The sequence below is a fragment of the Aplysia californica genome, unplaced genomic scaffold (assembly GCF_000002075.1).
Source record: "Aplysia californica isolate F4 #8 unplaced genomic scaffold, AplCal3.0 scaffold00561, whole genome shotgun sequence".
Taxonomy (NCBI): domain Eukaryota; kingdom Metazoa; phylum Mollusca; class Gastropoda; order Aplysiida; family Aplysiidae; genus Aplysia; species Aplysia californica.
The window spans coordinates 114,374-128,092 of NW_004797831.1; the positions used below are offsets into that span (position 1 = coordinate 114,374).

At 39.7% G+C, this 13,719-nt stretch overlaps 1 protein-coding gene across 1 annotated transcript; it reads right to left on the reverse strand.

The window, feature by feature from the left end:
- Nucleotides 1-6,384: 6,384 nt before the first annotated feature.
- On the reverse strand, nt 6,385-13,258 carry LOC101853727 (zinc finger FYVE domain-containing protein 1; the record flags this gene model as incomplete). The annotated part of the gene is given in 6 exon segments (XM_013087225.2): nt 6,385-8,396; nt 9,034-9,141; nt 9,808-9,982; nt 10,507-10,677; nt 11,836-11,950; nt 13,161-13,258. Coding segments are annotated over 6 exon segments (900 nt in total), but the record flags the coding sequence as incomplete, so codon positions are not given.
- Nucleotides 13,259-13,719: the final 461 nt, after the last annotated feature.

Below are 13,719 nucleotides of genomic sequence, written 5' to 3' on the forward strand. Positions count from 1 at the left end.
AGCAGTGTGGCAGTTATTTCTAAACAATCATAGTTTCACAAGAAGCAATGCTTTACCAACAGAAATGATTTGTAAAAATGCTGAAATAAACAGGGGCGGGGGGTGTTTGTAAAAGGAATGGAAAACTAGACCCAACAAATCACTCTGATTCGGTAATCACCTTCAACATCCAAGTCCAACAAATATTCTTTCTGTCATTATATAAAAGTCTGAACTTTTAACAAAAAAGGTGCCCACGATAAACCGTGAATGATAAAAATAAAATTTGTTTTCTACCCTCGCAGTCATCTAGTTGCTGACCAAAGAACATTATGTCTGAAACAGTAGGGCATTCGTGGTGCAAACATACATTTAGTGGTGCAGTGTACCTTTTGCAATAAATATAACTGCAAATGTTAGGTTTTACAAATCAGGGATGCCAAATGATTTTTTTAAAAACAACCGCAAAATGAGCGGAGCATCACACCTCACCCAATAAAACGAACCTCGTAAAATCTTTCAATGAGCAAACAAAAACACTTCTCTTACCATTCCCCTTTCCTTTGCAAGTGTAGGAAAAAACCCGAGATTTGGCATCCCTGACAAATGCACTCAACCAGAAATAGAATCATTTACAATGCAAGGAAATTTAAAATACAAAGGAAATACCTTACTGTTGACCAAATCATTTACACGTGTATATACACATACATTGAATAACATGAAATGAAACGGTGGGGTGGGGATTCTCACATATTAAGGCAGTAGGTTTTCTAGCAACGACCATGCAGCACCAAATATCTATATATACACATATATTCAACAATGACATCCTCATGCTTATACCATTGCCCCCCCCATCCCACTTCCGTATTTTCTGATTTTAATAGATGAGAAAGTGTATCGGCTCAACTCCTGAAATTATTCAGGGCAGTACACGGCCGAAGTCCACTAAACTTACAAAATAATAGCTCGAAGGCTTTATTTCCATGTTTCCATTGAACTTTCAAAGTTTTGTTTAAAAAAAAAATTTCTTTAATTTCAATGCTGCCTACATTCAAATGTACATCACAGACAAGTTTCGCTTTGCCTCAGGCTCAGAACTTCATGCATCAGCAAGCTTGTTTCCCTCCTTCAAGCTTTAGGTAAAACTTTGGACCACTGCATAAACATACTAAAACTGGCACACTTCACCAATAAATCAGGCATTCGTGTTGCTTCTTAACTGAATATGCGCATTTACACCAAACAAATTCAAATTAGTTTCCAAGACAATAACAATTCTAAAAAGCGAGGTAACATCGTGATTCCTTACAAGACACATAAATCTGTCCCCGTAGTTTTATGCATCCCGCATAATTTAACAAAATTTGATCATTTTTTGTATAATTTTTGATTATTTTCCTTATATATCATTCTTTGTTAAAGTTAACAGAATCGCATAATTTCAAATTTTTGGGCTCAGTTTGCATTATTTCAGAATTTTTCTAGCATAAAACGACGGGGACAGATAAATAAAAGCATTTGAGGATGATGTAGCCTAAATAAATAATACATCCGTTCCACAGCAATCAAAGAACAAAGCAACCCTGTGTGCAATGTGAGACACATTTCTATCAGCTCAACGGTACTCAACCCACATAGTTAAACAGACTTACTCAACAGACCAACTTTCCAAGGAATGGGAAGGTTAACCTCCTCCGTGACACAGGGACAGTTTGTGCTTCACAGGGCACAGTTTTGGATCCTCAGGGAGACAGATCAGCGCTACATTTAGGGGTCAGTTGCCTATAATTAGATCCGGTTGGCAAATACTACTATGTCTAAAAGGGAAAGATTTCTTTGTATGTAAGGGAAAGATTTCTTTGTATGTAAGGGAAAATTATTCCAGAATGTGAATCTGCGATTAGTTTTACGAAATGTATCTAATAGAAGCAGTACGCAGAATACAACCTATGAAGAACGGCGTTTCACGGTCCTCGCGCTTCGCAAGGCATGACGAACGGCGTACACCACAGCAGCGCATCTTGGCTTGTTCGGCGAGTAAGAAAATATGACGAACGACGTACGTCATTTAGGTCACGGGGGGGTTAACTGACCAAGAGGGCCAAAGGTATGTCTCTACAGCTCTGGAAGAAAGATGGGTGTAACACAAGCATGTCATGCATGATGTACTCAGGTTTGCATGAGTGTTTGATGGTTGTCTTAGTCTGAGAGAACGATGATAGCAATCGGGAGGCAGAGGCAGCGAGGTGAAATCAGGCGCTCGTCAAAATACAGAAATCTGAGAAACAGGTGTTTTTCCGAAAGTTTAGAAATTTATATCGAATTTATATTTTTGGGCTCAACCTCTTCTACGTCCATATAAAAAAACATTTTCGTGTTAATTTTACTGGAAAACATTGATTAAAGGCACAAAATATGTCATTTTCCTGTTTTCAAGGACTCTTTAGCTATTGGCGTTACCAAACCTTGGCGGTCATTTTCACCTCTAATTTCAACTCTGAAACCAGGCGACCTCACTTCCTTCAATCACAAATATCTTGAGTTCTGTTCAAGATAGATGGATATTTATTTCATTGGAAACAAGCCAAATAAAACAGCTTTCAGATGATACCAATAACTCCACATGCCCACAAATTGACGAAAGCTTGATTCCATAGCGCACTTGTCAATAAGGTACAAAGCATTCAGAATTATAACACAATTCATTTTTTTAAAACATGATTTGAATGCAAATGCAATTAATAAAAAAAGAATTAGTTGTTAAAAAAAGAATTAGTTGTTAAAAACAAACTAATCAAAGTCATCAAGGAGTTCATCTGTACACGTTATAACAGTATCGTATAGGAACAATTGCAATACACTGAAAGGTAGTTCGTTATCACATGAAGAAGACCCAAGCTCCATTCCAATTCGAACACAGCTAAGACCACACAGTATCTAGGCTTTGGGCTCAGTGGACAGATTAACTAGATCCGAATCAACACCAAATCACATGTAATGTAAACCTCCCCCCAATCTGAGCACCCACGTCTGTGCTCTGACGGTTAGGCTTTTTGCTGTTGTAGACATAAGACCTAAGACCACGACTCTATTCCCACATAAGGCAGTCATTTTATCAAATATCTCCATTCCTATCAAACATCTATCGTCCTTATCTCCCCTTCTTCTTTTTTATGTTTGTTACTCTCTTGTAACACCTCTAATCTTCTGGCGCTCATATGACCTTAAGCAGTTGTGAGCGCCGAAAAACCTCTATTAAAACTAAAACTACACAAAAAAATCTCCATCTGTGTACATTGATGATGTCAAATGTCATTGTTAACTGCACGCCTCTGCAAAAACAGCTCTCAGTGTGACCACTGTTAACTGCATCCCTCGGCAAGCAGTTACAAAAATGTACAAGTTCTAAGCCTAAGAAAGCAACATTTTACAGGACACAGGAAAAAACACTCAATCTTTTCACAATTGTATCTCTACATTATTGAATTTTTTCTTGCTTTTTTTTCCCCCCCCCATCATTTAAAATTTGAATTTTGGCAAAATATTTCTAGAGCACATGCAACCGACACCACAGATTAAGACACTTCAATATTCCCTTTAAAAATATACTCATTTTGGGCTCAGTACATTTTAAGGACTGGCTGACAACACAAAGGTTTTCATATAAAAGGAAATTTCACAAATCCTTCAGAAGTTTCTAAATGCGTGGCGAATATTTTAAAGTAGTTTACAAGACAAATCAGCTGTAATGGAATGGAGCCTTCTACATGATGAAAAGCAGAAACAATGGCAATCAAACTAGGGAAAAATTCTTTTGCATTCTAACCTGTAAGTGGGAAAATCATAAAAGCTTCGAAATCCACTTTCTTTGACCTAGAAGTAGAAGCAAATAGCATAATAATGGCAGAATTCCCCTACTGGTGATGATGCCAGTAATATGTGCTCTTGTTCTAAATGGCACAAACTCAAATGACAAAATCAACATTATTGGAGGAGAAGCCAGAAAAAAGGGGCGGGGGGGGGGGGGGGTCACAACAATATCCTAAAGTAAAGAAAAGATGGGAGAGGTCAAAACATCTCTCTCTCTCTGAATGAACAGCAGCAAATAAAACATAATATACATGACCAGATATACCTTACGGAAAATGAAACAGGCAGGGTATGACGTATTCCGTGACACAATTTTTTCGCTCACAGGTGTCGGGAGCGTAAAAACCGATAAAGCAAAATAATGAAAATTAAAAGCAAATGAGGATCAGACAGCCAGGTTCTCTACCCATCACTTGCATCACTCACCACACCCGCCAGACAATTCCACAGAGTGCTCTCAAACATACTCTGAACGCCAACCAGCAGAATCATAGCAGTCCCTGAAGAGCCCTTGTCAAGCATTGTAGTGAAGAGAAGACATAAGAAAAAAAAAGGCATCTTTGCCTATTCTCTCTAAACAGGGTTCCTGCTATGAACTCCCCACCAAATTCAAGTATATTTAGTAGTTTTTGGGGAGAAATTTTAAAAATTCAAGAAGATTTGGTTGAGAAATTCCTGCTGAAAACCTATTTCCAATAGGCTTACACTTGTCGGAAAAGAATCGAAATTTAGATTTTCCGACAAAAATTTTGTTCATGTCCGATCCTGAGAAATTCAAGGAGTTATCAAGGAGGTTCCTGAAATTCAAGGAGTTTTCAAGGAGATTTTCCCTTGAATGCAAATTCAAGGAGTTTTCAAGGAGATTTTCCCTTGAATGCAAATTCAAGGAGTTTTCAAGGACTCCTTGAATTCAAGGAGGCCGCAGTACCCTGTCTATATTAGAGTCAGCGAGTTTCGGGTACTTTGTTGCGCAATCCTAGAGCAAAAATTCATACAGAATGAAATGCGAAAAAGCTGTCAGATTTAGTTCCAGAGAAATGTGTACTAAACTATACTGGTAAGAGCTTTATGAAATATAAAACGCTGCGAAAAACCAGGCCCACAGACAGCTATATCACATTTCAACCTTCTCAACACTGAGCCAAGCACCCTGCTTTCCTGGAGGAACAAGACACCGTGAACACATTTTTAAAAAAAAGATAAGTTAAAATTCCCAGTATTAACCATGATCTCGATAATAATAATTAAAAATTATACCCAATATTCAAGAAAGTCAGTTAGATTTTTTTTAAAAAAAAGGATCTGCAGACGATGGCCTCCAACTACCTAAGTGGCAAATTGAAAAATTATCATGAGACGGCTAAAAAAGGGCATGTAATGTAGCCAATAAAAACAGAACAATTACACTACTGCACAAGTAAAAATCATGTCCCATTCAGCCATATTGGTTTATACAGAGATAGAAACCGTACCATTCGTTTTGTGCCGAGTCACTAAAATGAGTAAAATACAGACTTGGAAAGCTGTGCCAAGTGAAGTGTTTGTCATCTCATTTTCAAAACCTGAACAAAACGGGCTATACAATCAAAATAAGGCTGTAAAACTGTCATTAATAAACAAAATCGCTCACGTGAACACATCCCCCCCCCCCCCAACAAACCCCCCCCCCCAACAGCACAAAAAGAACCCCCAAAAACCGTCTCTTTTGAACAATGCAATGGTCACTTTTTTTAGTCTTTTAAAAGGCACAGTCGGAGGCAACATTCCCATCGCCACTTCTCTACGAGTTCACGTGAAAACATTTAGCTGGTGAGCGTCCACAGCTTGTAGCTTCACCAGAGTGCAGGAAGTGTCTATAATTAGAATCACAAGCCTTGATTTAAAAGAAACCGACACGCAGATACAACTAACACGGGAGAGGTGTAAATGTTCCCCTCATTATAGTCACCAGTAGCCATTAGGGTGTCTGTGGCCTAGTGGTTAGGCTCTCGGACTCGCAACCGTAAGGTCGTGGGTTCGAATCCCGTCAGGGACCCGACGTTGTGTCCTTGGGAAAGGCACTTTACATGCATTTTCCTCACTTCACCAAGGTGGGAATGGGTACCCGGCTATAGTCAGCGAAAGATCTTGTCAGTTTGTTAGTATTTGAGCGCTTCATCAGCTGCTTGCACTGTATGCTTCACAGGAAGCTGAGAATGTTTCGGAGTGTTCTATGGTCTGCTGGGGTAATAATATAGTGTAAAGCGCATAGAGCCTGCTGTTGAGCGGGGATATGCGCTATACAAATGCTATCTATTATTATTATTTCTTTGCAGGACTTGGTCTACTCGACTGCCCCGATTCCACGACTTTGTGGAAAATTCAAACAGGATGAATTTACTTCTTGCCCGCATCTCAGAAAAGACATCATCAAACATCTATTGTCTTTAACGAAAACTGCAGCCTTTCTTTCTCTCTCTCTTCACCCCAGGAATTGTACTGTGCCCATAGTATATATGCCCATCCTCTTCTCAGTAAGGTCGTCGGAGCTTTTTTCATTTGACATTTTGGTTACTGTTTATACTACGGCCACTCACATGAGATGACTTCAGTCCCAATATCATGCGACAGAACATCTTTTCTTTGGCCTTTGAGTCAATCTTCTTGACCAGCTTCGAGGTAAGTACAGTCATACAACATGGAAACTACATAGAACACTTTTATTTTGTTGTTGCAGCAAGATATACATACAATTTAAATAAATTGCATCCCTTCATTGCACATTTCATCAACATTGCTGTGACGTCCACGAAGCAACAACACAGCTGAAACATTGATGGCCGCAGCAGGACACACAAGCCCAGCGTCCTGATTTGTTACTTGCAACCAATCACAGACCATTAGAGTCTTTTACGGAAAATAAAAAACCCCAAAAGCTAAGTAAGCACATTCATACATTCATTTCTGAAGGCCATAAAGGTCACAAATAAAAAGCATGTTTGGCTTCCGTAAAAATAAATCATTTCCCAACCAGACCACTTCCACTGCTATGACTCTGATTTAATTACAGTAGCTTCCAGTAATAGTACATCATTTACTACCATGACCCCCCCCCCCCCCCCTTCTTAATACAAGATCCAACAATGTCGGGTATGCAAAGTCATAAGTTCACAACAAATAGTTCACACGTAATATGATTTATGATGATTCAAACTTCACTTGATGTATCTGAAAACTCCAACAATGCTCCTGTTACGGGATTATAGGATGTCAATAGTTTCCCATGTGTCAAGCCTAAAATTCTTATGGCTGGTTAAAAAAATAAATTATTATAAGTTCACAACAGGATCTGTGTACAGAATCCACATTATTATGCCAATCCTAAAAAAAATATATGGTTTCCATTCGGCCAAGAGTTTTTGATGAAAGTTTATGAAAATCTTATAACAAAATGGAAATTAAAAACTTTCTTTTTGTTTTCCACTCATCTCAGACTGACTGATTAATCGCATAGAGATAAATAAGGAAATGAAAACGACAAACTCTCTTCTGTGTGACGACCAAAAAAAAAAAAAAAAAAAAAAGTTTACCGCCCTCAATCATGACTTGGGGCATATCTGACACGTGAATTATTCAATATTCTCATGAAAAAGGCCTCTATCATAAAATGAGGTATCCCATTATTTTGATAGGAAAACCCATATGAAGAAAGGAAAAGTAAAAAAAAAAATGGGGCTTGCCAACATTTCATTTTCAAAACCTGAACAGAAGGGGCTATAGATCTACAACCACAATGGGGCTGTAAAACTGTCATTAGGAAATAAAATAGCCCTCGACATCACATAACATCGCCCGCCCCCGCGCCCCAACAACCCAACTGCGTCCTTCGAACAACGCAATGCAATTAAAAAAGACCAGTACGACAACGAGTATGCATTATAGGATGTGCGACGGCTTACATTCTCTCCCTGTGAAGACTTACATCCATCACACTCAGCTCTCGAGACAGCCAACAGGAAGAAGATCAAGGTCAAGACATTTGTGCACGGAGCGAGCAGAGCAGATGTACAACAAGGTCAGTCACTGCCACGCCACGCCACCTCATCAAATTGTCTGTCTTCTTCTCGCAATTAGTGTCACGCAACCTCATCAAATCCTGTCCCTCTTCTTCTCGCACTTAACGTCACGCCACCTCATCAAATCCTGTGCGATTTCTTATCGCACTTAACACTTTGCCGCCTCATCTGGCAGATTGGTGATGTTTACCATCCAGTTTCTTTGGATTTTCCCCAAAATATAATGGCAAAGTGTTAATGTCACACCACCTCGTCAAATCCTGTCCGTCTTCTTCTCGCACTTAGTGCACACCCGCACCGGGTAGTCCCAGCCCCTGAACGCCACCACGCGCTTGCTCGGGGAACACTTCTCGCAGACTCCGTTCCCGCACACGCGGCAATGGTGGATGGAAAGCCTCGGGCCAAACTTGTCACCGCACACGCAGCAAGACGTGATCTCCTCGTCCGGGACCCAGTAGGCTGGCCGGGCCGAGTTCTTAATCATACCTAGCAGACGTGACAAATCATACATGACAGGATTTTAAAAATAATTCAGCAATTTGAAAAAAATTGGATCTTATTCATACCTACTAGAAGTGACAAATCATACATGCATACATGACAATTAAAAAAAAAATATTTAAAAATTTAAACATAAATGGAAGCAAGCAAATAATCATCCTATCTCGCTATACGGTGACAATAATCTGTAAAAAAAAGAAAAAAAAGAAGACCATCTTCTCCAACAGTGTGTGGGATTTTAAGACTCGTGGGAAAGAAACTGAAGAGCAAGAGAATGGGTTGACGGATCAGTCACATTCTGATGACTATTTATTAACCAAAAGTTTATACACTGCTGCACTAACAGTCAGTATTTTATTCAGAGCTGGAGCAATGAAAGGACAATGGAATTCAATGTGTGCGCATTATGTTCACGAAAAGAGTGGAGATTTGTTTTCTTTGCTATATTTTAAAATACAGTAATCGAACGGTGTACAGAACAATTTGTGAGACAATGATAACATTTTTTTTGCAGCAATTAACATTTCACTTATGCAACACATACTACTCAAATTATTTTTTAAAAATAAATGAGTTGGAGAGGTCTGTACTTAAACCACAAAAAAAAAAAAAATGTACTCACCCATTGGGTAGTCCAGTGCTGAGGCAACAACGGAGAAGGTAGACGAGAAAGCTTCTCCAACCTTGCGAGCTGTGAGTGCTGTCTGCTCAGAGGAAGTGCTCAAGGCATCTGGAGACAACCAAAGTGTCCAAAGGAATACAGACAAATATTGGAGGAAGTTCATGTTTTACATAGACTAAACATCTTCACACTTTTCAGCTGGTCGGGACTTGCAGTATCATAAACGCCACAAACAGACATAAACACAGTCAAGCTATATCTTGAACATTTAATTGTCTTCGATTCTGACATCCCCCCCCCCCTATATTATAAACGTCAAACTTGATACTAGTACCGATATACAGTTGAACCTGCTCTCGCGGCAACCTGTTCAAGACAATCACCTGTACAAACGACCCCCCCCACACCCTAAAAGGTATTTTCAAAATATCATAACGACCCTACCCAAGATGTCCACCTGACTAAGACAACCACTTTTCTCCTCTTTTTAGTTTAGTTTAAGTAGAGGTTTTACGGCGCTCGCAACTGCATCAGGTCATATGAGCGCCAGAAGAATAGATGTGTTACAAGAGAGTAACAAACATTAAAAAAGAAGGAGGGGAGATAAGGACGATAGATGTCGGATAGGAAAGAAGAAGCAAACCAAACCAGAGCACCCGCCAACCACCCACACTTTTCTCCTCTACAATGGGTGGCAGTCTTGGACAATTTCGACTGCAAAAACCAACTTCACGACACAACAAAAAGAACGCGAACAGCACATCATAATCATACCTGTGTCTTTTCGGTTGTAGCACTTGTCACAGACCCTGACCGGCTCCTCCCCCCACCCTCTCTCTGGCACGGGTTTGCGGCGAGATGAGCAATCGGCACAGAAACCTTTGCCACAGGCTCGGCAATGATGCTTCTGCTCCGAACACGTGAACAGCATCTCACAGCCAGAACATTTCTGGCAGACGCAAAACATATATTGTGAATTTAGTTTTGTTTAAAGTATGTATAATTGTGCGTTTAATTATGTCTTTATGAATGAATGTTTGCCGTTGTAACAAAATTTCCCAAAGGGAATTAAAAAAAAATGTAATCTATTATCATTTATTTACCATTATGAAAATCGTGACAGAACTTTGCTCATTCCTATAACAGAATGTGTTCTACGATGTCCAGCACATCCATACTTGTATACCCCTTTGTAATCCAAAATTAAAAAAAAAATTTCAAGCACAATTGCCAGTTGCCACCTTGTAGAGGCTTATGATCTTATCACAATCACTTATGAGCTTGAATATATAGCAGAGAGTTAGTGTTCACCCAAAAAAATTTACTCAAGAAGACACAAATTTCTAGCTCAATTTCTGGACTCCATGCAGTATCTGTTCAGTTTTTAATTCATCTCCAATCTTCAGTATTTGTATGACGTAATTGCGCTGCAAGCGCCGTAAAACTCCTACTAAAAATCTAAAAGATACTCACTATGATCTCCGAGTTGGGTACCCAGTAGGCGGGGTTGATCTTGTCGGCCGTCCACTCACTCAGGACTTTGGTGGGGCCCGAGCTCACGCTGCTGATGGTGTCGGCCAGGTAGTGGAAACCCTCCAGAACCTTCCGCGCCGCGTTGTGAGTGCCGTCGAGGGTGGAGACACCCTGGTGGGGAACACAGGGGAAAAGATGAACACAAGGGGAAAGATGAGAATACATGTCTGGTGGTGAACACAAGGGGAAAGATGAGAATACATGTCTGGTGGTGAACACAAGGGGAAAGATGAGAATACACTTACAGTCTGGTGGGGAACACAAGGGGAAAGATGAGAATACAGGTCTGGTGGGGAACACAAGGGGAAAGATGAGAATACAGGTCTGGTGGTGAACACAAGGGGAAAGATGAACAAAAGGGGAAAGATGAGAATACACGTCAAGCATGCCCACAACCAAATTGGCAGGCAACAGAAATCTTTTTGCTACGTGCTAATTTTGCTATGTAGGTACGTGTCTTAAATACACACCATACCATAGGCTAAAAACGTGAGATTAAAAGGCCGTTGTCTGTTCTTTTAACAACTGAAAACTACTGGCCCTTTAACATCCAACTAATCACAAAACAAGATATTTTCAAGACAGCACGTGGCTCTCATTGTGACCTGAAAAACGTAATTCATACATTCCCTGGAACATTAAAAAAAGTGGGAAACTGTATTGGTTTCTTGCATCACTGTAAGATTGTTAAAGAAGCAGATTCTCCTGAAGGAAAGGATGCAACATATATCATTGATACCTGACCGTGACCATGTATGCATTTGAACATTGATCTTCAGAAAAGTAGGGAAAACCCTGAGTTCTTTCTTATTATCAACTAGAATTGCTCAAAGTTTTGTGCAGAGTGTTCACTTAACTTATCATAGTATCACCAATTGTAATCACCGTGCAGTTGTCTTCTTCTCTGCATTCCCTTGCTAGATCTCAAAGGCAGTGGACTGTTGGGTTGGTTCTTCATTCTTCAACTGGCAGCCAAATTGATTTTTACGAATTGCGACCGTGTTCCCTATTTCGTATGGCCCATTGCCTTCAGGCAGCTACATTCTGATTTCAAAGGTATTCTATTTTTGTTCAACTGACTGGAGTATAATGGTTGTGAATAACAAAATTTGATATAAAAAACAATGTCTGAGCTAGTTTGGCGGATGCACAGAGTCAGACACCAACAATATGTATTAGATTGAAACCATAAAAATATATGTAAGGTGATCACATATATGCTTCTTTGTCTCAGTTTGACACACTGTAAAGAAGAAAACCGGCACACACCTGAGGCCAGACATGTCGATACTCCACGTGCAGAACCTTCTCCTCATCCTCATTCCCATACCAGTGCTCGCGACTCCGGTAAATGATTCCACAGTTACGACACTCATACACATACCTGAAACAAACCAGACATTTATTCTTCACATCACCTGTCACTCATATCTGTGAACTAGCTGGGACCCCTTTCGATGAAACGAATGACAGGTGCATTAACATCATCTGGAAGTCATTGGCCTTCTATATTTACACTCTACTGGAATGGAGCAATAAATCTTGAGAGATGCAAAAAATTAGAAGGTCTAGATCTATACTCTCAAAACAAAATGCGCCTCGCGAAATATCACTTCCGCTGTGAAGGACAGCTAACCAGATTTGTTTAGTTTCTCAGTGGAATAATCACAAAGGCCAAAGAAGGATGGGAATTTTTTGTCAAATATATTCTTCTAAATTCAGGAAATGAATAAATAAAAAATCAGGCTCTGTCATGGCGACCTATCTATCTTTTTTGCACGTACTTGTCAACTTTCAACTCTGTAGCAGTCGAATTTTATGGGAAAAATGACACATGTGTTTCCAAATCACCAAATATATAATAGATGAACGAACAAGGGAAAATCAGTGAACCCTAAATATTATGAGCGATACTGAGGTAAATTGTACTCCTACATAATATCATCCCTTTTGTGATAAGACCAGCCAAAGCCAGTGAAGCAAATTATATATGAAAAGCAAAAACTTATTCGGTACAGGAGTGTTTCAAGTCAAAGTTCAACCTGTCTTAAATGGAGCATATGAAATGGATAATTAACAATCGATTTGTCAAAAATAATGTTTAAAAATATTTTGAGGGTTGGCCGGTCAGATCACAAGGCTGAGGATATAAGGGATTAAAAAAATACTTGGGGCTTGTGTATCCAACAACCTAAGGACTTTGTCATAGCAGGAAAACAGAAAATACTTTTACACAAAACTAAGTCCAGCCCTAATCTCAATCTCCTGAGCCCATGTGATGATGACATCACTACCTACGCAACGGTAGGAAAGGTACTACTGTGTGGAAAGACAGTCTGAAAAATGCGATCCCACTAGAACAGAAATGAGAAAAGTGCTTCAAAAGCATAGGAACACAATCTAGACGTGTCCGAGGGGGGGGGGGGGGGGGGGCCCACAGCATATATGCAACAGAATCAAAACATCAGTCTAAAGGAATTGTCGGTTGGAACAAGACATGCCAGATAGAACACACAAAAATATGTCATCCCCCCCCCCCCCACACAGTAGGTCTTACCCTGACCACACCACAGTAGGGAACACAAGAGACTTACCCTGACCACAAGTACTTTGTTAGTCCCATCCAAGAGTTGTCAGAGGATGAAGAAGTTTTGGGGATCACTATGACTTCCTCCTTGTTGCGCAAGCAAGTCTGAAATATACAAAGTACAAAAACATTCTCAGAATGAAGATATGCACTTTTTTGTGTGGATTTACTTGCAGCCCAATGAACAGTAAAGAAAGGACCAAAAGTTATAAAACAAAAACAAGTAACTTATTTTTTTAAAAGTCACGCTAGGAAGGGCAAAGAACGATCAACAAAATCAGACCTACAACAACAAAAAAAAAAATGTAACCCAGGTATGAACAACGGTGAACATATGACCAAGGCCGTTAGAAATCAGAAAAAGGATTCCACGTCTGAAAAGCATAAAAGGTAGCAAACTGGTGTTTCATCCACGTAAAAAGATGTGAACACCTTGTCTCTCTGTAAAATACGTGTCACGACACGGTGGAATCAGGCGCTCGTCAATTCCTGGACATGTGGAGTAATTGGTAGCTTAAATCTTGTTCATTTGCCTAATTTTCGAAGAAAGACAACCCCATTTACCT